Raw genomic sequence first — 24,016 nt, 5'->3', positions numbered from 1 at the left:
TTACCCTTAGACGATTGTGGAACTTTTTTCAGACTTTTTTTTTTAAGCTCAAAAAGTGGCAAAAAACAGGTCAAAAACAAAATTAAAGCTTTTTTTTTTTTAGTGTGCACCAAATTCATGAAGCACGAGTTCTATATGAAGAATGTGGAGGAAATATGTCAGTAAATACAAGATTAAAAAAATGTCTCCTCCAATGTCCGGAGGAGAGCTGTGCCGTAAACATGGGGCACAAGAGGCTAGGGAGCTGAGGGAGCCGTCCATCACTACCCCACCTACATCACTACCCCACCTAACCGAGGACATTTTTCCCCTCAGGTCACTGCGGAACGGGTGGAGCGGGCCGCCATTTTGTGCTGTGGTCACTGCAGCCCCGCCATTTAGCCGGTGCACACACTGACGACTACGACAGTCCAATGTGTTTCGTATTCATTAGGGCAGAGGTGTCTGCTAGACGGAAGGTTACCGAACCCCTAGGGTGATCCCAGGGCTCGGACTACCGAAGGTGGAAGGGCGCGCTGACAGGCTTGCCCGAGACAAACATGGCGGAGCCGCCATCCGGCTGAGTGCTGGCGTCTGACGCGGCCAGGAGAGGGCGGAGACACAGCCTGTGAGGACGCTGCTGGGATAACGCGTCCCGCCCCTGTACCCAGCGTGCACTGCGGCGCGGAGGAGGGCATTTTGTGGTGAGGGAGAGAGAAAGCTGGGGGGAGCAGGAAGGAGAGAACACAAGATGGCGGCCTAAGGAGAGCGCGGAGGGCTGCGGCTGTAACGGAGGGAAGACCAGAGAAACCCGGCGCTTAGGGCTCCGGGAGGCTCGGGAGGAGCCGCCTATCGCACGGGCAGCGGGATAGTGAGAGGCGGGAGGACGCGGCTCCCCGCCTGCTCCTAACAAAGAGGACCGAGAAGCCGAGCCCTGCGGGAACCGAGGCATCTTCCCTCCCGGAGGTCTACGTGATCCGGCGGGGCTGATCTCTGGAGTTAGCGTCCCCTCACCTCCCCGGATAATGGCGAGCAGCAGCGGCTCCAAAGCGGAGTTTATCGTCGGAGGGAAATACAAGCTGGTCCGGAAGATCGGCTCCGGCTCCTTCGGGGACATCTACCTGGCGATCAACATCACTAATGGCGAGGTAAGGGGCCGGGCGCACTGCCCCCTGGCGGCCGCCTCCTGGGAGGATGGTGAGCTGGGACCACCGGAGGATGGGGGTAGTGGTGGGAGCTGGGACCACCGGAGGATGAGGGTAGTGGTGGGAGCTGGGACCACCGGAGGATGGGGGTAGTGGTGGGAGCTGGGACCACCGGAGGATGGGGGTAGTGGTGGGAGCTGGGACCACCGGAGGATGAGGGTAGTGGTGGGAGCTGGGACCACCGGAGGATGGGGGTAGTAGTGGGAGCTGGGACCACCGGAGGATGGGGGTAGTAGTGGGAGCTGGGACCACCGGAGGATGGGGGTAGTGGTGGGAGCTGGGACCACCGGAGGATGGGGGTAGTGGTGGGAGCTGGGACCACCGGAGGATAGGGGTAGTGGTGGGAGCTGGGACCACCGGAGGATGGGGGTAGTAGTGGGAGCTGGGACCACCGGAGGATGAGGATGGGGGTAGCGGTGGGGAGCTGGGACCACCGGAGGATGGGGGTAGCGGTGGGGAGCTGGGACCACCGGAGGATGGGGGTAGCGGTGGGGAGCTGGGACCCCGGGAGGATGGTGGTAGCGGTGGGGAGCTGGGACCCCGGGAGGATGGTGGTAGTAGTGGAGAGCTGGGACCACCAGAGGATGGGGGTAGTAATGGGAGCTGGGACCACCGGAGGATGGGGGTAGTAGTGGGGAGCTGGGACCACCGGAGGATGGGGGTAGTAGTGGGAGCTGGGACCCCGGGAGGATGGGGGTAACGGTGGGGAGCTGGGTCCCCGGGAGGACGGTGGTAGCGGTGGGGAGCTGGGTCCCCGGGAGGATGGGGGTAGCGATGGGGAGCTGGGTCCCCGGGAGGACGGGGGTAGCGGTGGGGAGCTGGGTCCCCGGGAGGACGGTGGTAGCGGTGGGGAGCTGGGTCCCCGGGAGGATGGGGGTAGCGGTGGGGAGCTGGGTCCCCGGGAGGATGGGGGTAGCGGTGGGGAGCCGGGACCCCGGGAGGATGGGGGTAGCGGTGGGGAGCTGGGTCCCCGGGAGGACGGTGGTAGCGGTGGGGAGCTGGGTCCCCGGGAGGACGGGGGTAGCGGTGGGGAGCTGGGACCCCGGGAGGACGGTGGTAGCGGTGGGGAGCTGGGTCCCCGGGAGGATGGGGGTAGCGGTGGGGAGCTGGGTCCCCGGGAGGACGGTGGTAGCGGTGGGGAGCTGGGTCCCCGGGAGGATGGGGGTAGCGGTGGGGAGCCGGGACCCCGGGAGGATGGGGGTAGCGGTGGGGAGCTGGGTCCCCGGGAGGACGGTGGTAGCGGTGGGGAGCTGGGTCCCCGGGAGGACGGTGGTAGCGGTGGGGAGCTGGGTCCCCGGGAGGACGGGGGTAGCGGTGGGGAGCTGGGTCCCCGGGAGGACGGGGGTAGCGGTGGGGAGCTGGGTCCCCGGGAGGACGGTGGTAGCGGTGGGGAGCTGGGTCCCCGGGAGGACGGTGGTAGCGGTGGGGAGCTGGGTCCCCGGGAGGACGGTGGTAGCGGTGGGGAGCTGGGTCCCCGGGAGGACGGGGGTAGCGGTGGGGAGCCGGGACCCCGGGAGGACGGTGGTAGCGGTGGGGAGCTGGGACCCCGGGAGGATGGGGGTAGCGGTGGGGAGCTGGGACCCCGGGGGGACGGTGGTGGCGGTGGGCAGACTCCTGTTGATGATTCTAGAGGTTTCGTGTGTTTGGTTCCTCTGACTCTCCAGGCCTTGGTTGCTTCGTCCTGGGCTCAGGCCTGCGTCTGGCTACCTGGGGGCTTGGGTCTCTGAGTGTCTAGTGATGGCCGTGTTGTGGCAGATCATGGTATTTGGTGATATTTGAGCACAACATTGGTCAGCTGTGACTGGTATCCGGCTGCCTTTTGGTTGTGCCCATCTGGATGCAGGCATGTAATAGTAAGGTGGCTGTAGATGTGGAGAATTTTGGCTCCAGGACTGTAGTACAGGACGGTTTATCTGGAGAAGTTGAGAATACATGATTCAAAGACCTTCAGATATTAGATAAAAGCAGGCTATGTATTTTAGAGGAACAGTGAATGGCCACCATGAAACCTGGAACGGTGGGTAAAACGACACCCCACCACCTGTATAGAGACACTTGATTATTTCCTGTCCTGTGAATTTGGCCATGGAGCTGGTGGCAGTCTGTACCGCTTTGTGGCATCATTGGTTATGAAGGAAACATTAGGCCCCCATAGAAGTCTTGTTTGCAGTGTTTGGGGGCTTCCTGATTGTCCCTTGACAGTAAGTGCCCAGCACAAGGGTCGTGAGGTTGGACTCCTGTCCCCTATTCTTTCTGTCTTGTGTATGGGCTGCCTGGAGAGATGGCAGTGTGTATGGCCGGCTATAGTCATGGTCATTGTCGGCGTGGATAGAACCAATAACATGGTGAATTAACAGAAGGTGACGGTCACATACTGGTCTTACTGGTGATGAGCTTTCTTTTCTTAAAGTGCCCAGAGTAAAAGTGTGAACCACAAGTGTTTCCTCCACCGCTGGCTTCCTGATCAGTTTGTTTCTTTTGTTGGGTTGATTCTCACATACGTCTTCCCCTCATGATGCACCAATAACCACAGAGGCTCCACAGCGTAGTTATTGGTGTTTGTATCACAGACCATATGTGGGTCAGAGGGAGAAGCTACATCGGGCAATCGAATACACAGTGGCCTCCAAACCTTGTTTTCACCCTCTCCAGTAATTGCACGTTGTGAAGCTGACCTATCTGTAAATCCTAGGGGAAGTTGCAGGTTAAACAGTGAATCCCCTCCTAACCCGAGGCTGATGCTACCTGGCACGGCTCAGTGAGTCACTTCCTCTTGGGTTTGGCTACCTTCCTGATAGTTGGTCATCACAGAGCAGATGTTGCCTATGATTTATCACAGTGGGGGTCATAAGCAGCATCCACGCCTTGTGCTTACTGTAACTGGAGGGAATCAGGCCTGTGACAGTGGGTGGGCTGCTGCATACATGTTCTGTACCTTTCCAGACGGACGGCAGGGTAGAAACCTAGGGCACACCATTTGCACCAATGTGTGGAGCCTCTGATGGCACCCAACCAATTGATGGGCCCTTTTAGAGAGTTCTGCCTCCCCCGTGAAATTGTTTAGCTGTACCCTTCTTTATTTTACACTTTTCTGAGTAATTCTGGACCATGGTTTCTGGCCTCCAGTGATGGTTCTGCCATGGTCGAATGACTTCTAATTTCCAATCTCTTCCTGCATATCTACCTCTTGCAGGTGATGTACGGTAGGAAGAACACTACATTTGTTTTCTACATTCCCCTTGACCGGAAAGTTGAAAACCAAAAGCTGAAATTAAAGATGCCTATGAGTAAAATAACCTATATGTATTCTCCAGATCTGGTGAACTATGAACACAAATATACGGTGCTGTTTAGGTATGGCGTAATTGTGCTGTAATGGCACAAACCTCGGAGCACAGGATAGGGTAGCACTCCTCCTGGGGGGAGCCATGTGTTCAGTAAGTGGTGCTCCAAAAGCCCAGATGATTATCTCCAAGCTTGGAGCGCAGGTTATTCCTGACCACGTAATGTCTAAATGCCTTCCTGAAGAGTTGCGTGCAAACTCAAGTGTTGAGATCTGAGCGTGAAAGGAGCTGACACTTGAAATGCGGCAGATTCAGTCAGCTGTAATGGGATCTGCAGTCATCAGTGGAGTGCCATAAATATTACATTTACTAATTACAGCAAGACTTTAACAAATATATTTTCAAAAAAAAATTTCTTCTGGTTATATCAATAAGGTGGAAAATGATTCTTTTTTTTATATTGGTAAATTCTATGTGCACAACATTGTTGTAATCCTGCCTGTAATGACGAGATGACCAATGGAAAGTGATGACTACAGAAGGGACTTGGTGCTCAGTCACAATTGGAAGATTTCATTACTTTTTCATTTTAAATATAGCGAATAAGAATTAAAAATCAACAAAATCCTGTGCTGCATCAGTCTGATTCCGGACCATGGTGTATGGAATGGTTGCTGTCAGGGAATGTCCATGCTTCATGGGTCTTTACGCACTGATGCTTGAGTGCGGCATATGGGTCTACTCACCCAATTTTTCAGCTTGGTGTATTTTTAATGTTTTGGCTCATTTGTGGATTCTATCTGGAACTTTTTTTTCTTTTTGAGGTGTGGATTTTATACCTTGGATTTAAACAAAACAAGATGTGAACAACATGAAGCCTGATTCAAACAATTGACCATTTTTGGTTGGCACAATACCTTTTTAGAATTTGCGGTCTCCCCAAGTCAGCTGAATGTATCTGCAGGCATTGTATCAACCAGTAAGCTGTGTTAGGACACCAATCACAGTGGTAAGACAATCCCACCAACCTTGTCAACTGTATGGCGGTAACATGGCATGACCCAATTTCCTGTGTATTGAAGCGCTTACATGCTTTTGCGCAAACAACCATTTGTCAGTTGCCGGCGTTACTCCTGCCTTCATCCCCTGATCGGTACTGGTTGAGCCATTGGTGCTGTCGTAGTGCTTGTGGCAAATGCTTGGATGGTGACCCGTGGGGATCTCCATATACAATGATGTTTGGAGGCTCGGCTCTTAGTCTGACTTCTTTATTTTTCTTTCAGGAGGTTGCTGTAAAGTTGGAGTCCCAGAAAGCTCGCCATCCTCAGCTGTTGTATGAGAGCAAGTTATATAAGATCTTACAAGGTGGCGTGGGGATACCACACATCAGGTAAGACTTTCTGATGTATTCCTTTAAATGTTAGTGGGTAAATTGTGTGCACCGTGCTGTTTTCTCCATTTTACTGTGCACAGCTTGCATTGCTTCTCGTTATCTAAGTGCACAGGGTTAACAGGCAACTTTGGCCAGTATACTCAAAGATAAGTTTACTAAAACAGATCCTCAGAAATGGTGTTTTAGGAATTGTTCTCTGAGCATATACAGTGAGATTAGTGAGGCATTCTTCAGCATATGAATGATGTGTCCACCTTTCTACAGTCTAAGGGTGGGGTATTATTGAAGAGTCTGCAGAGTCAGGGTATGACGTGCTGGGTTGGGCATAGGTGGAGCTCTAAAGATCAGGAGGATCAAAGTGTATGTGTTATGAAGGGCATGGGCAGGAAAGGTTTTCTCTGTAGCAATGTACAAAGACAGAACTTTTTACTCCTAGATTTTGCATGAGACAGTTGTCATAAAACACATTACAGTTGTTAAGGCTTCACCTGTAATCTCATAAAATAGCTTTATATTTGCAGCATTCCTTTTTTTTTTATTCTTAATATATTTTGCTTTAAGACTTTACAAAAAAAAAGCCAATGCTTTCAGAATTTTAGCCTACGCACCCCAGGAGGGAAACAAGAAAATGTGCCTCTTTCCCGTATACAAATTCAGTGTATCTGTTTTGTATATTGCTGAGTTGTGGGCTAGTATCTGATATGCTGTAGATATGGAGCTAATACCATGGTTTCTCAGCACATCAGTCGCTCTATATAAGATCCCAAGGGGATGTGTGTCCTAAATCTGAGAGGCGCTTTGGATGAAGCTGAAATATTAAGTGCCATAGTGTCATTGTAGTGATATGACATAATGACTACTCCAGAAAAAGGATGTTCATCAACCTCTCTGAAGCAGGTTGCAGACATATTTGCAACTTTGTCTCTGCACAGGATAAATTCCAGGGCCAGATTAACAAGTAGCAATTTGCATCTGCAGATATTTTCGAGTGCCATAATGCAGCTAAGGTGGCACTAGGGATTATGGCATGGTAATGGAAGCCCCAAAGCTGTAAGGTCGATCTTGGGCCTCGGTCGTGCACCACAAACATAGCAGTGATTGGGCAGATGCAATGCCACCTTTGTATAATTATATTGTTTGCCCAACAAAAAGGGTTAGCCTGCTGGTTGGTGGGCATCGTAAGTGTAGGGTCTTCTAAGTGAATCAGCCATTAGACCCTTGACCACAATGTTGTAAATGTTCCACAACCCTCTAATCATCCAGATTTGTAACAAGCGCACTTCTGTCATAAGTGAATGGGGGCAGTCTAGCATCAGAATTAAAATGTGTATGTGGCTTGCGAGCTCACGTAGTGGTCAAGTATATGATTATGACATAAGCCCCCCTCATACAAATTATCGTCAACCAACCCCACTGATATAGATGGACTCTGCCGAAATCCAAATGTGTATGACAGATGGTTAAGGGAGTTAATAATTCATAATTTCTCCCTGTGACAAGCCTCTTTTAGAGAAGTCTGACAGTGGATCGCTCATAGAGAACGTTGTAGCGCTCTCCCGGTATGGCCGGGATCACACATGCGAGAAACATGTCCGTGTCTCGCATGTGAAATCCAAGCTCTGGCGCCGCCACTCCAGAGCGGAGCGTGCGGCTCCATGTGTTGCTATGCGGCCGCACGCTCGGCTATGGAGTGCCGGCACCAGAGGAGGGATTTCACATGCGAGACACAGACGTGTTTCTCGCATGTGTGATCCCGGCCTGAATGCAAGTGTGCTTTGATGGCTGTCAGCCAAACCATCCTTCAGCCGATGGCCACCTAAAGTGTGGGAGGAGGCTTGAGGAGAAGCTATAGGTTTTCTACTGCCAACTACTATAGTGCAGCTTTAGTACAAATCTTACATTGGTCACTGCTTTACCTTTCACTTGTTAAAATACATTTGTAGAAATAGAAGTTTAAGTTATTCCCTTTTTCAGAAGATCAGTCATTGGAGTTTTTCTTCGTCTTTTAGGTGGTATGGACAGGAAAAGGACTACAATGTTCTAGTCATGGATTTGTTGGGGCCAAGTCTCGAAGATCTTTTCAATTTTTGTTCACGCAGGTTCACTATGAAAACTGTGCTAATGTTAGCAGACCAGGTAACCCATTGATATGAAGTTATGTGTGTTTTAATAGTTGAATTAAATTCAAATGTAGTTTAAAGGGGTATTTCACTTTTTTTAAAATAGGTGAAAAACTTTTTAGGTTGTTTGTGGTCCTCCACCAATTGCCAGGACACTGCACTTTTGTCCACTGACTCATGGCGGTGCACAATCTTTACAATAAGGCTGGGTTCATATTGCGTTAACAGCAGCCCGTTCAGCACATACGTTAATGGGCTGCTGTTAACGCAAGTGCTGGTTTTGCAGTGCGCTAGCGCAGATGGAGCATCTGCTATCTCTATCTGCGCCAGCGGTGACGGACACGGAAACGCTGCAGCCCGCATCTCAGGGTCACTCACTCAATGCCGGCACATGGCTAGCGCACGCCCATTGTGGGCCGTAGTGTAACGTAGTCCGTTTAACGGAGGCGCAGAACGCAATGTGAACCCAGCCTTACTCTGTTCTCCACAGAACTGCTGGAGCAGGCATACAGTACTCAGCCTTCTCAGGATGTCCCATAGAGAATCCCTAGTGCAGCCTCCAAGAATGAACAACGGCAATCCATTGAGACTGCTGAGGAAAGTGACCCATTCTGGAGATTGATGGCAGTCGAACAACTAACGTTAGTGATCTCCTGTGCTAACATTTTGCCAATCAGCAACTGGAATGCCACTTTTAAGGTCTGCAGAATTTTCATAGCTTTTTCCATCTTTAGTAAAGCACTACTCCAGTTTGTTTGTTTTTTTTATTTATCACTAACCTTAAGGTCCCTGACACTACTATTGTACTCATCACCCACTGTCTTCAGCTCTTCCCAGTCCCGCACCGCATTCTGACCACAACTTCTAACTGACCAGAAGTCAGAAGTAATGGTCACAAACTCTCTAAGTAAGTCTATGTGAGCCAGGACAAGACTCTCATAGACTTGCATTGAAAAGACACTTCCGACTCCCTCAGCAAACACTGGAGTGATCCAGCAGGTCACAAACTTCCAGAGACCAACCAGAGTAAGCGAAAAACAGCAGAAGATGGTGGATGGTAAGTATAAGTTTAAGTGCTGAGTCCTTACATTAGTAGCACCACTCCAGCGTTGCAATAAATAAAAACGCTGCAGAGGCGCTATTAAAACTGGATGGAGTCTGACTTTCATTAAACCCATTTATTGGCTGATTAAAGGAGTAGTGGTGCTCCAGTGAATGTTCTACCAGACACAGCCCTGTACTTTTGGCAGCTGTGCCTGGTACTGCAGCTTAGTTTTCATCTAAACCGGACTAAGTTTTCAGTGTTCTTCTATTTTCTGTTCTTAGATGATCAGTAGAATTGAATATGTACACACAAAGAATTTTATACACAGAGACATCAAACCAGACAACTTCCTAATGGGCATCGGACGTCATTGTAATAAGGTTAGTATTGTGTGCGGACTGTCCGTCGCCTATAATCGCTTTCTGTGGCTTTGTCTTGTCATCTCTTCATCAGATCCTCTTTGTATATAACCCCTCATCATTGTCACATCCTCTCTTAATCTGAAATGAGACAAATAATATTCATATGTTCCTATATAGCAGTTTTACTAAACCCAATATATCAGTTGAGATGTAATTAAAAGGAGTTATGCATACACATACAATCTAATAGGAATATACGACAAAGGATGACCACCTAAAGGCTCGCCCCCACTTGTGATTAAATTGAAGCAATGTTATCCAATTAAAAATCGGATTGCATTCATGCCAATTTAATCCTATGGTTCTGTTCTCAGTGGTGTTTTTTTTCTGATCGCGATCAGACTGAAAAAAAAAAAAAAAAAACACAACCTTAATCGACTATCAGCAGAGTGTGTGTGATTTCCATGGTTGATGGCAGCAGAGGAGATAGAGAAATTAATTTCTGTCTCTTCCGCAGCTGTGCTCCCATTCCGTCATGTGAGAGGATCGGAGCACATATCGCATCCGATACACTCGCTTCGGATATGGTTTGCTAGTGGGACCCTGGCCTAAGAGACATTATAGCCCCCTTAGGTACCCTTTAGTGCTCGGCACGTATATATTTGGGCACACTGGATTATATAGACACTTTGCATACCTCATTTTAATTGCAGCTCTCCTGATTGCTGCTATGGGTCATGAATTTCTTTATTTTTGCATGCTTTTTTAATATAGTTTCTTTAGAATTTTTCTGAGCTAACATAACATGCTTCATTGAAGGTACCAATATGTAAAAAGCGGGCAGACAGGCAGCAATTGGCAAATCAATAAGCATGCTGTGCATAACATTCAGCTGGGGGCAGTTTTACTATAAATGTGGACACCGACTTTTCCGAAGCAGGATTGCCAATTGTGCTATCTTTTTTTCTGGTTGTGGGTAATGTTTACCTTTGTTTGCCTGTATGAATGCCAACTCGAGGCCAGAACATGCCAAGTGAACTGGGTCCCAGCAGAGGTGCTGTTTCCTCCCTAAACATTTTTTTTTTCCCTCCTCCCACACCCCACTTTTTTTTTTTTTTTTAAATATATATATATATATATAATATAGACAGACATTACAGAAATGGGCAACTATCTTGACTTAAAATAAACTCCATTTTCTCAGTTTCTAGCATCCCTGTTATTTTCCCCTTTTCCGTTTCAAAGCGTGAATCCATTTTTTATTTCTAAAAAGGCCAGTGGTGCCCATTATCTCTTGCTGCCATTTTATTTTGTACTGTGTTGAGATGACGCTATATCTTACCGTTCCCATACACTAGGCTGAGTTCAGCTGAACCCGCTGATATCAACAAGTTCGGCCGATGGCCAGTTGTTTATGGGGACGTGGGCCGACTGATTTTTGGAAATAAGCTATTGGGTGCATGTCTAATTTCAGACTGCCACCTGATTTGTTGACGGCTAACTAACGAGCGCTCAAGTGTATGGGAGTGACTACTGTTGGCCGAACCATCATTCATCCGACAGCCTATTAATACGTATAGCCAGCCTAAGCAGTGCTGCAGATCCCAACCTTGCTGTATTATGGCAAGTAATTGTGATGTGGCACGTGTACAACACAAAATAAATCGCATGCATCCGTATCCTGGGTGTCATTTATAGATGTATGTCTCCATTGCCAAAAAGGAAACCATTTTTGTTTTACGCCTCTATCCCTATTTCCACGGTTTCTGCACAAGCTGGGTGACCGCTGTCATTCTGGGCTGTGCGACTGAAACGGACTTCCTTGCAGTCATCATGACGGCATAGAACTCTTTCCTTTTGGGCGCTCAACATCTATTGGGAGTTAGAACAGTGGTACATGACCAGGTTTTATTTTTCATGATGGTTGCCATTCACTCTTGGGCTATCAGGTATAATCTTTACACTAATGATTTCCTCTTAAACTTGTCAAGAGGACAGACAATATACCTCCCCCATTCTTTACGCCTGTTTACTCCAAACACACTTCTGATTGTCTAATCCCTCAAGACACTTTCTCAACTACTGTCTGTGTTGGAAGTGTTTCTAGATAAAGTGGGCTTTCTCCCAGATGGCGTAATTCTCAGATTGCTGATAACTAAACAGTAGCATTGTTAAAACTGCAGGTAATAAGGTGAGACCAGCAGCTGATTTAAGCTGTCCTAAGCGCAGGTAGCACTTCAGAGACTGAAACAATACATGAATGTGAAAACTAAAACTCCTGTGGGGTTTCAGAGAAAACCTACAGAGACAGTGTGATTAAGATGACTGGTCAGAGGTATGTGCCCACTGGCTTATCCCTGCCCACCCATAAGTGATAGGGAGAGACCTGCCAATATAGAAGGGCAGAAGCCAGTGGGGACACTCCTTTTGGGACTAGGCCTCATCTTAACTCCTTCAATCACTTTAACCCCTTAACGACCGCCGATATGCCTTTTAACGGTGGCAGTTAAGGGTACTTATTCCACAGCACCACTTTTTAACAGCGCTGAGGAATAAGGGTATAGCGCCAACCAGAGTTGGAATTTCTCCAGGGTCTCACTTACCAGGGGTAGCTGAGACCCCAGAGAACATGATCCGGGTCGATTTTTACCAACCCCAGTGTTGCGATTGCCATTATTTACGGCGACCACAAAAAAAAGTTACATTTTTCCATTTAATTAGAAAAATGGGTCCCCTGATTGAGCGCCCCTCCCTTCCCCATCCTGGTAGCTCCATTGTCTCTGCAACCCACCGTGAAGTCCCCCCGGGCCAGCAGCATCTTCTGGGAGAAAATGGCAAGCGCAGTGCTCCTGCTGGGATCTGCGGGTAACCAACAATAGGAAATTTTTCCTTTGGGTTCATTTTGATCACTGTGATATTGTCTATCACAGTGATCAAAATAATAATATAAAAAAGTAAATCCAACCCCCCCCCCACCCCTTAATCCTAGCTAAAAATAATAAAATTAAAAAAAGTATTTATTTCCATTAGGGTTAGAGTTGGCTAAAGTGGGTTGGGTTAAAGTTGATGTTAGGGTTGGAGTTAGAATTGGGGGGTTCCACTGTTTAGATACATCAGGGGGTCTCCAAACGCGACCTGGTGCCACCATTGATTCCAGCCAATTTTGCGTTCCAAAAGTCAAACGGTGCTCTTGCCCTCCTTAGCCCTGCCATGCACCCAGTGGCTTTTCCCCACATATGGGGTATCGGCGTACTATGGAGAAATTGCACAACAAATTTTAGGATCCATTTTATCCTGATGCCCTTGGGAAAATAAAAAAAGGTTTCAAATTACGGTACATTTTTTGTGAAAAAAGTAAATGTTAAATTTTTTTTTTCCCCTTCGACATTGCTTTGGTTCTCGTGAAGCACCTGAAGGATTAATAAACTTCTTGAATGTGGTTTTGCGTGCCTTGAGAGGTGCAGTTTTTAGAACGGTGTCCCTTTTGGGTATTTTCTTTTATTTTGACCAACCCCACCAAACTCACTTCAAATGTGAGGTGGTCCCTTAAAAAAAAAAAAAAAAAAAAAAGATTTTGTTGGAAAAATGAGAAATTGCTGGTCAAATTTTAACTCTTATAACGTCCTAAAAAACAAAATTTGTTTCCAAAATTGTGCTAATGTAAAGTTGACATGTGGGAAATGTTATCTAAGTGAACCTGTAACTAGGTTTGGCCGCTATAAGATACAGCCACTGCCTTTCAGGGCTTATCTACAACATTCTATAATGCTGGAGATAAGCCCCCGGGCCGACCTGTTAAACTCAACCGGGGGGGGGGACCAGTCCATGGGTGTCGTAGGTCTGGGTTTGGCGCCTCCCATCTTTCTTATGATCGTCGCCCTCCTGCTTGCTGCATTGCTCCCCGACATCATGCTCCGGCGCAGGCGTACTTATTTGCCCCGTTGAGGGCGGAGCAAAGTACTGCAGTGCGCAGGCGCCGGGAAAGGTCAACAAAGTACGCCTGTGCAGGAGTGCGATGTCTGGAGCCATGAAGCAAGCAGGAGGGCGGCGATCATAAGAAGCTGGGAGTTGCTGGACCTGTGACACCCATTGGACCGGACCGCGCCCCGGGTGAGTATATTAAAATTCATCTTATTTTTCAGGTCGGATCGGGGGCTTATGTACAGCATTATAGAATGTTGTAGATAAGCCCTGAAAGGCAGTGGCCGCATCTTATAGCGGTGAAACATGACAGGTTCGCTTTAACTATTTTGTGACACCACTCTGATTTTAAGGGTACAAAAATTTAAAAGTTTGAAAAATCGCAAAACAAATTTTCATTTTTTTCATAAATAAATGCAAGTTATATCGAAGAAATTTTACCACTAACATGAAGTGCAATATGTCGCAAAAAAAAACAATCACCAACATCCGTTGAAGCGTTCCAGAGCTATAACCTCATAAAGTGACAGTGGTCAGAATTGTAAAAATTGGCCCGGTCATTAAGTACCAAATTGAGTGTGTCACTAAGGGGTTAAAGTGTTGATGGATATCCGGTTTTAAAGCTACATTAACGCCACAAGCCAGTGAGTGTTTGTCACGTAATTCTTGTATGTCTCATGAACAGATGCATAAAGAGAGTAAAATGACTGCCCAATGGTGAAAGGACCTTTTAAGATTTTGGCTTTTTAAAACGCAAGGTTACCGGTCCCAAGTACTGGTCTCTTTATGTAAAGAATGGGCTCTTGATGTTTTGTAGCTACTTCTTACATTAAAGAAGTTGTCCACTACTCGTACAATGTCTTCTCATACCCCTCGCTTGGCTCCCAGAAAATAAGGCTTATATTTACCTCCCATGTTGGCGCTGTTCCTGCATTGTCAGCACTTTGTCTCCTGGGGCTCCTGTGTGGTTGTTGTGACGCCATCATCACTGTCCTCGTCTCCTGTCGAATTGAGTATGAAGAGGAAGTCTGAGATCAGCCGCAGCCTGGACTTCCTCTTCATGTTTGGATTGTCCAAAGGCGGAGACAGTGATGCCAGCGCTGATGGGGCGCCGGTGTCACATGTCACAACAACGACCATTGAGTCTCGGGACTGCGAGTGCTGGAATGGGAGGAGAATATAGGCTTTATTTTATGGGGGCCAAACATTTGGATCAAGAAGGGGATGTCCTAGTAGTGGTCAAACTCCCTTTAATCTATGAATAAGAGCCATACAGATCCGTCCTCTGTAGTTGAGCTCAGATCTGGTTAATGGAGGAGGCTACTCTGCCTGTTAGCGTTACGTGTTTAGGTGGGAAGGAAATGTTGTCAAATACTATTGACCACTCCTATTTCCCTGTATCGGTAAAATGTTACGGCAATTGTTTGCCCTTCGTGTGAGCTGCTTAGAGGATCAGAAGTGTGTGGAGCCTAAATAGCAGGTTCCCTATAGCCTCGTGTCCATCTACATTGGTTTTCTTAAATGCAGAGTTTAAGAACACATAATGGAATTTGAGTTGGGTAAAAATAATTGTTCACCCCTGGTACTCCTAAATTCCTATGTTCCTTTTTATTTTGGATCCCTTCCTTCACCTTTTCTGGCTTTTCCTTTTCTGCCGATACCATGTATACCCCACGCATGCATCTTGTGTGCAGTTATTTCTAACATCCATAGTCCAGATGGCAGAAACCAAAACAATAATTCCACAGATGAGCATGGTTTATTATAGATGGGAGGGCATCATCCAATGCCATAGGGGGGCAGGACCACCTAGCAGCCAGCATCACTTTCCCCTACAGGAAGGTCCTCTTAACTGCCGGATATGGTGCTCCTGTAGTAAAAAGGCCTGCATGCTTATCACTATGATCAGGTAACAAAATGCCTTACACCTCTTCCTTACTGAAGATTTCCTGTAGCATTATGTGATTGGGTGTTTGAGGAAGGGCATTTTGGGAAATGAAGAAGCTGCTTTCTGGCCTCCCCTAACAGAGGCGCTCTGTGCTCCTGTGCTATGGAAGGGATCCGTGAATTGCTTCCGAATGAGAAAATTGGCAGTATCATGACCTTAAATGACCTTTTCTGAAATGTGGGGAAAATTTGTAGCAATTGAATTTTGAAGGGGTAAAACAAAAATAACTGAAATTATCCATAGTTAGCTACTTGGTGGAAGGAGGATGGCATTTGACTCCCCTGTTACCGCCTCGGTGTTGCCTGTCTGCGCCGGCCATTGTTGCAATGTTAGCAATACTGTTTGATGCACTGCCACCCTCTATTGTCTGTTCAGTGTTTCGAATCTCCAGTGGGGAAGAGGAAAAGAAGCATGACTGTTAGTACTTCTCAGGACCCATCTTTCTCAGGATTAAACCAGGTCTGAAAACTGTCTCCTTTTCCACCCTCCACCCCAAATTCATGTGCTTTTTATCCTTAGTTTTTCCCTTCTACTTATTTTAACCAAACAATCCAGGCCTTGCACAAGCACCTCTTATGTTGGCATTATTCAGACATACTTGGCAAACATGCAACATTACTAAGAATGTGTACGCTTTATTTATTGCTGAATGTTTTTAGATGTTTTTTTGTTTTTTTTTTCCACTTTTTGTGCTACCTGCATAAGAGCATGCTTCCGAGAAGACCAGATCCCTCTTAGGAAGCGAACCACTGCATGCCTTGGACTTGTCTGTGCCCATCATCTGTTGGCAAAGTTGCACGTTGTAATGTTGGATATAATCAAGGGTTTAGTGTTCTGTGTGGGCACAATGTTTCCACACCATTCAATGCGACTTTTTTTTTTCTTCTACTGTTTGCATTGTAGTTTGCTATTGTGTAATTTACATGTTTCCATTTGGTGATGGTGCTGGCTCGTCCTCTTACGGATTGCGGTTGCTCTAAATTGCTACCTAAATAAGCTATAGACCTTGCCTGTTCAGTACCGTAATAGTCATTCCTCTATGGCATCGCTCATTCTGATGTGCTGCGCTAACATCTGCCACATGTCAGTCATGTGCAATTGCTTGAAAGGCTATAAAATGGCACTTGCTAATAGGGTCAATGATCCACTTGCATGTTGGTTTCCACAGAGGACAGCTTCCTATACGGGCTCAGTGTTGTGTGAAAGTGCTGGCTGTTCGTTTCAATGGCTATGCATGGCCCCTTCATCCACTTAGTCACACGCCATCATAGGAAGCTATCTACTGTATCAAAACTAACTTAGGTGGGGCGCTAAAGCCTAGACATGAGGTTGCACATATATACATAAAGGTATTCATCAAATTTTCACCCAAACGCTGCCTGAACTGGTTGTCAGAACTTAAGTAGGAGGCAGCACGGTAGACAAATTTATCATTTATACCGTGAAACTGCTGTAAATTATCATACGTGTACTCTAGTCCCTGATCACTGCAGCCAATCACAGGTCGCAGTGGTCGTGCTGCTGGTGGAACTGTGGCATCACTGCTTCCGGTGTCCCCGCTCTAGTCTATGCCTGATCTGGGTAGTGCTGCTATTTGAGTGTATTACAACAAGCCTTGGACAACCACTCCAGTTCATGCTTTATCAAGACTGGCCTATGAATCGGGGCCAGAGTATTTTAGTATACGCTGTTATAGCATTTCAAACCATGTTGGCAAGCCCCTTTAAAGGGATTTTCTGGTGTAGACGACACGGACCCCCACTGATGAGTAAGAGCATAACGCTAACATAACGTTTGAATGGAGCAGTAGCGTGCATGCCCCACCACCGCTTGAATAATGCTGTGCTTTTCCAGAAGATCCATGAATAAAAGTGCTCCATTTTGCTGATCATGGGGGTACCAGCAGTTTGTCCCCAACAAACTTTATCACCTGGAGGCGGTCTTAAGTCTTTAGATCGCCTTCAGGTTGACAGCTGCGTTTTTGAAATAAGACCAAAGAAGCACATCAGTTTGGTAGCCTGGCATAGAAATTGACATTATGGTGGACTGGTCTATGGCTATAGATTGCCTGACAGTGGGCACCACAAACTCTTACGTTCATTAGTTTGCATCTTGTTAGAAAGACCTTAATTCGACATGCATGAATATTCTGGGTGATCTCACAGGTGGCCTATGTTGTAAGGTTTTCCACAATGTGTTTCTATTTGAATGTGGCATGCAGAGAACCGTGGACTTCAGATGAACAGAACTGTTGAGGCCCGTTAAATGTCAAAGTCTGCCGTGTGTGAATTGACGCTTGTCTGAGCGTCCAGCTTTAGTATTACCATTTGTCAGTCCTCAATATGTTGTTGGAAAGTTCTGTGGTTAGACGCTGTTGTGACTGAGGAATGGGATCAGCAGTATGGCTAGGTCTTCTGCATGTCTGTGCATGTTTGTTCTGTGCACTTTGCGGATACCTGTAAACGGGGACTGCATGGCGCATTTATTAGGAAGAATCTGCAAATTTATGTCTCTGACCCCAGGTTGCTTGAATAAACTTGCCATGGATTCATAATATGGGGCTTCTTTGTAAACATAGAGAAATTGAGTTGCATTTAGGTATCTGTAGTTCTAACATTAAAGGAGCACAAATCGGACTTACAGGTCTTATCGATATTTTCTTTACTCTTTATCTCAAACCTTGCAGTGGTTCGTTCGTTGAATGACTTTTTTTTTTTTTTTTGTCAGGACATTTTAGGCCAGTTTTAGGAGTCTAAGATGCATGGATGGTCCTTGGCTCAGCTACCTGAACCAAAAATCGTGTCTCCTGACCAGCGCTCACCACCTCATAGGCCAATATGGGGCCGGTAAGGAGTCTGGTCAAGCAGCATACTCCCATGCATCTCAGACACATGGAACAGGCCTTAGTCTGTTTCTAAATTCTGTCCAGTCTTGTGATATTTAGAACATTTCTAGGCTTTATAGTTTGTCATTTAGCTACATTTTTATTTTAAAAAAAAAAAAGTTCGCAAAGATATGTTCACACGTAGCAGGCTGCATTTTTTTACAGACAGATTTCACTTTTTGCATTGCAAAGGGTGTAAACCGCAATGAACTCTGCACAAGCAGTTGACATGTTTTGCACATACTTTCTTAGGCTAAGTTCACATTTGTGTATGTGTCCACAGCGTATCGTCTGCATGACGCAAGCCAAAACGCTGCGTGTGCATGTGTTTAAATGCATTTTGGCATGCGTTTGCGGCTTTTATGCGCATGGTAGGGGCGGTGACATCATTTTCTGGACATGCGCAGTCTTAAGTACACCTGCGTACGCATGTCTTTGCGTACCAATGCGTTCCCATAGACGCATGAAAAAATGCAACATGTTGCGTTCACCGGACCCCGCCACACACCGTGAAACGACGCATGCAAAAACATGGCCCTGCGTACACAATGTTAACGATATGTACGCATGACATGCGGATCGTACGCTGCGCACACAGACACAAATGTGAACCCGGCCTTAACAAGCTTTGACGCCTCTTTTACTAGCTCTGTTATGCTGCAGATTTGCAGTAAATGTGGATGTGTGCACATACCCTTGATTTTTCCGGTCACAAAGTAATGACCTCTTGACAATGAAGTGTCTGAAGTGCTGATTTAGCTCTGTGTCCGGGTCACAGCTTATCTGCGCAATAATGCTCCATATATAATCTATCAATCCTGTCCAAGAACTGGTTGCTCCTCCTACGTGACTGACTTTCTGGGTAATCCGTGCATGTCTCTCCAGATTTATTCTGCTGCTGTTCTGCGCACTTGATAGTAATACTTTTTTCTTTTCCCCTACAAGTTATTCCTTATAGACTTTGGTCTGGCCAAAAAGTACAGAGACAACAGAACAAGGCAGCACATACCTTACAGAGAAGACAAAAACTTGACTGGCACAGCCCGCTACGCCAGTATCAATGCCCACTTAGGAATTGAGCAAAGGTAATGATACCATACAACACAGAACGATTTGATGCCATGCATTTGCGTAAATTTGCTTGTATTGCCTTGAATTAGAATTCTAAGCTATACCCTGAAATTCCCCTGTGCAGTACTGATGCCACACAGATCAGAGACCCGTCACTGGCAATATGATGCAATGTATTAAAGGGAATTGGTCAGGTCCTCCATGCCCTCTATTCCAGCAGCATTCAGCTATGTGTGATTAAGCGCCCCAACTAACCAGCCCTCTATAACAGAATTCAGGTAAATGCTGTAAAAAGGAATTTATAACCCCCGCTTTTCGTATGCTAATGAGGACTTTGACTAGTGGATGGGGCGTTAGTCATCGTTATCACCAGCTCATACAAATCTGTGCGCTCCACTCATTGCAACAGCATCGCTGCGTCTTTGAGGCTGGGCGAATGCTTCCCGGCTTCAGAGGCTGCGCGTGACATGAAGCCTTCTTCAGGATTTCTCTAAAGCCAAGAAGTGTGCACCCAGCTTCAGAGACGCAGTGATGATGCCGCTTGTGCAGATCATGCTATCACTCCCACAGGGCATGTAACATGGAAAGAGAGCTGCGTAGTCTGGGCAACTAATGCCCCATTGACCAGTCAAAGCCCTCGTTAGCATAGGAAAAGCTGCGCTTATAAATGTAACTGAATGATGTTATACAGGGCTGGTTAGGCAGGGAGGGTAATCACACATAGCTGAATGCTTCTGGATTGGAGGGCATGGGGGACCTGACAGGTTCCCTTCAAGGAAACAACCATCAGTTGTTAGTGTGTGTGCATTTTTGTCCTGTTTTTCATAACATTTTGCTCTGAACGGTGCCCAAAAAGTTTGATTACTCCTATAGAGCCTGTTGTCATACTTTCTTGTATCTATGCATCACAAACAAAAATGTTACTTTGAACATTTGTGCCAAAATGTACTCATTTCTTCCAGTATTACAATATGTTGTATAATATGGTCACGTTTCGCCAAATACTTTAGGTCTGGATACGCGTGTTGTCCCCCCTAATTTTTTTCCCTCTTTTCTCCCTTCCAATAGTCGTCGTGATGACATGGAATCTCTAGGATATGTGCTAATGTATTTCAACAGAACCAGCCTTCCTTGGCAAGGATTGAAGGTAGGCAATGTTCTTCACCTTCATTAGCTAGACTTGTGTAGCTTATTCTGAATATACCCCATCCTCCACCCCTTTATTTCCACTTTTATCTCTAATGTCCAGTTTGCCTGTGTCCATCCTGTTTAACATTGTATTGCACAACCTTTTTATATTGTGAACCACATGTTCCACAGGCGGCAACCAAGAAACAAAAATACGAAAAGATTAGTGAAAAGAAGATGTCTACTCCTGTTGAGGTTTTGTGTAAGGTAAGCAACTGTACAAGAAAATGAGAACCACTACATAAGTGTGTGGCTTAGAATGGAAATGTCTGACAGTGAGGTACAGAGAACGCTGCTAACCGGCCATAAAGAAGCAACACCTGGGCGATGAGAAATTGGGCTCGTAGTAGCGGCACTATGTTCAGATCATGCTCCAATAGAGTAGTGATTAGACTGTCCATACAACTGGTCAATATCGAATATCAAGCTTTATTCCATACTTCCTGCTTTTTTAGATAGGACTGTCATGTACAGGTTAGCGCAATAACTTAGGTTTCTTTTTTTTTCCTTTTAACCTCATATTATCCTTTTTAATAGGGATTTCCTGCAGAATTTGCTATGTATCTCAATTACTGTCGTGGATTGCGTTTTGAGGAGGCACCAGACTACATGTACCTGCGGCAACTCTTCCGAATTTTGTTCAGGTTTGTACACTAGACAGTTCTCTATTAGATTTGTGTTAAGGGGCTTTGCACTGCCAGATTATTGTGAATGAGTGTTTTAAATAACCCGCTCATTTTCGGATTATCTTGCAATCTAAACATCCTGCCTATCCCTCCTTGCACGAGCAAAACTCTTGATCGTCGGGGGAAATTATCTTTTTTTCTATACAGTACGATTGTTGGTCTCATCAGTGTAGTTTTTTTTTATTTAGATATATTCTGTGTTTTTAAAAGTTAAAAAAAAAAGTGAGCGAGCTTGCAGTTTTCACACAGGAGCCTAAAACAATATGTACATAGCCGCAATGGTCAGGACCCAACTTTGTTTTATAGGGAAACCTATAATGAGTCTGTGAAGGGAAAGTGAGCAGGGACACCTGTGATATCTATTGTAAATGTTGGATCATGCGTTATCTGTGTTTAGAGGAGTTCCCTGTAATTGTAATCCTGTCTCTGCTAAGGAGCCTGCTGAGAACGCTTCCTCAAAAGACATGTTCAAGTATAAAATGGCCTCAGTGGCCACTGTGAAAGTTACAATTTTAATAAACATTGTGATTTGAGAAAAAATGTCATTTAAAAATGAATAATTTTATGATGGCTTCCCTTTTCCAGTAAATTCAGGTTGCAATGACCTGATTGCACTATATTATGTTAATTGCAGCCTCCTATGAAGCTTGGCCTTTTGGCTGGCCACCACAGCAGTACAAAGGAGGCTGCTGAAAGTCCACATGACTGACTGTAATAGTAACTATTGATGAGCGCGTATGCTCGTTACTTGAGATTTCCGAGCATGCTTGGGTGATCTCCGAGTATTTTGAGCGTGCTCGGAGATTTTGTCGCCGCAGCGGCATGATTTGCTGCTGCTAGACAGCCTGAATACATGTAGGAATTCCCTAACAAACAGGCAATCCCCACATTTATTCAGGTTGTCTAGCAGCCGCAAATCATGCAGCTGTGGCAACACAAACTAAATCTCCGAGCATGCTCAAAATACTCTGAGATCACCCGATAATGCTCAGAAATCTGGCATAACAAGCATATTCGCTCATCACTAAAAGTAACCCATCGGTTTCCCGAAATAGCTCTGAGAGGCTGATAGGAATAAGTGAGTGTTTTTTGTTTTTGTTTTTTTGCTTAAAGCATCATCTAAATGGTTAACATCTGGGCAATACTGTTAAGGACAGAGGCAGCCCATGTAACACAGCAGGCATTGACCACCAGAGCCTAAAGGCCCCGTCACACATAGCGACGCTGCAGCGATACCGACAATGATCCGGATCGCTGCAGCGTCGCTGGAGAGATGTCACACAGACAGCTCTCCAGCGACCAACGATGCCGGTAACCAGGGTAAACATCGGGTTACTAAGCGCGGCCCTGCGCTTAGTAACCCGATGTTTACCCTGGTTATCAGTGAAGACATCACTGAATCGGCGTCACACACGCCGATTCAGCGATGTCAGCAGGACCTCAACGATCAAAAAATGGCCCAGGCCATTCCGACACGACCAGCAGGGGCCTGATCGCTGGTACGTGTCACACATAGCGAGATCGCTACTGAGATCGCTGTTGCGTCACAAAACTTGTGACTCAGCAGCGATCTCGCTAGCGATCTCGCTATGTGTGACGGGGCCTTTAGCATTCTCCACACTTGTGGACAAAGTTTTACCCATACGCTCTGAGGGTGTAACCTTTTTAATATAAATCCTTTTCACTAGGTATTTATATGCTCTTACCGTTGTGTTTAGCATTGCGGACCAGCTTTGTACAGTACTCTTGTAAGTGTGACTTTGGTGTAGAGCACTTATGTGATTGTGGGTTGGTTGTATCTGACTCCATGTTTTACGTTCTTCTCCAGAACTTTGAATCACCAATATGACTACACATTTGACTGGACAATGTTGAAGCAGAAGGCAGCTCAGCAAGCGGCCTCCTCCAGTGGGCAGGGCCAGCAAGCCCAAACCCCCACAGGCAAGCAAACTGACAAATCCAAGAGTAACATGAAAGGTTAGTAGCCAAGAACCAAGAGACGTTCCAGGGAAATCAAATTTATTTATTGTTAGGGATAAAAAGCGCAATTTGGATTTTCACAATTCAGTGTTGGATTGAGGAGGTGTTTTACAACCAATTTGGCCTATAAAAGGAACAAAACAAAAAAAAAAAGTAAAAAGACGTCCTTGGAGAATTTGACTACTAACTTTAAAATCAAATTTCCTTATTTGTGTATCAATATCTAGAAATCTCTCATCTTCTGGGATTTGGGGTCATTCTAACTGCATCTCTCTCATGTATTAACTCCCTTTTCCAAATGTGGGGGCCAGTTATTGGTGGCGCGAATGTGGAGCCTTCTCTTAATTCACATTCCTGGACCTAAGACTTTAAAGATTATTGGGAGCTCCGATTTCTGCCTCGCTGTAATCTATGTGGCGTTTTCTTCTGGCCTTTCTGTTGCAGAAGGGACTTGTGGCATGCTGCAGGTCCCTTTTTGACTACAGGCTTGTAAAATGTGGTGGGTCTCTACTCTACAAAATTGCTGGAAAACTGTGACTGTTTTAAAATGTTAAGGCCTTGAATCTGAGAAGTGACCGCTCACAAAGCATGTTGCATTTCCCCCAACGAAACCAGGCAACTGTCTCAATGCGCCTCTCCACCAGCTGCCCTAGCTGTTCACAAGGCACATTCCTAATGAATGCGGACATTGTCTGAGAAATTGCCAGAATCTAGACATGGTTATGATAGGCTTCTTTCACACTTGCGTCAGTACGGGTCCGTTGCTAAGCGTTGGCGCGACGTACCGATGCACGTTGTGAAAATTTAGCATAACGTGGGCAGCGGATGCAGTTTTTCACCGCATCCGCTGTCCATTGTAAAGTCCCGGGGAGGAGGGGTTGGAGTTCCGGCCCCGCATGCGTGGTAGGAAATGGCGGACCCAACGTGTGAAAAAACGTTCCCTTGAACGT

The 24,016-nt window shown here is 46.3% G+C and overlaps 1 protein-coding gene across 5 annotated transcripts in view; it reads left to right on the top strand.

Moving 5' to 3' along the window:
- Positions 1-642: 642 nt before the first annotated feature.
- The window catches only part of CSNK1A1 (casein kinase 1 alpha 1), a 35,130-nt gene continuing 11,756 nt past the window's right edge, over positions 643-24,016 (top strand). The window contains exons 1-10 of one of the 5 annotated variants that reach the window (XM_069764149.1): positions 643-1,127; positions 5,752-5,858; positions 7,871-7,997; positions 9,308-9,406; positions 15,633-15,716; positions 19,087-19,226; positions 20,281-20,359; positions 20,533-20,607; positions 20,938-21,044; positions 22,915-23,027. In XM_069764149.1, the coding sequence (XP_069620250.1) occupies positions 1,005-1,127; positions 5,752-5,858; positions 7,871-7,997; positions 9,308-9,406; positions 15,633-15,716; positions 19,087-19,226; positions 20,281-20,359; positions 20,533-20,607; positions 20,938-21,044; positions 22,915-23,027 (1,054 nt within the window). In that variant the 5' untranslated portion in view covers positions 643-1,004. Of the gene's footprint in view, positions 1,128-5,751; positions 5,859-7,870; positions 7,998-9,307; positions 9,407-15,632; positions 15,717-19,086; positions 19,227-20,280; positions 20,360-20,532; positions 20,608-20,937; positions 21,045-22,914; positions 23,069-24,016 lie in introns of those variants that run through there. The other 4 variants (XM_069764147.1, XM_069764148.1, XM_069764150.1 and 1 more) reach the window with 4 other exon arrangements.

The sequence above is a fragment of the Ranitomeya imitator genome, chromosome 4 (assembly GCF_032444005.1).
Source record: "Ranitomeya imitator isolate aRanImi1 chromosome 4, aRanImi1.pri, whole genome shotgun sequence".
NCBI classification, from domain to species: Eukaryota; Metazoa; Chordata; class Amphibia; order Anura; family Dendrobatidae; genus Ranitomeya; species Ranitomeya imitator.
Note: the sequence above shows the minus strand (reverse complement) of the source record. Positions and strands in the feature narration are given on the sequence as shown.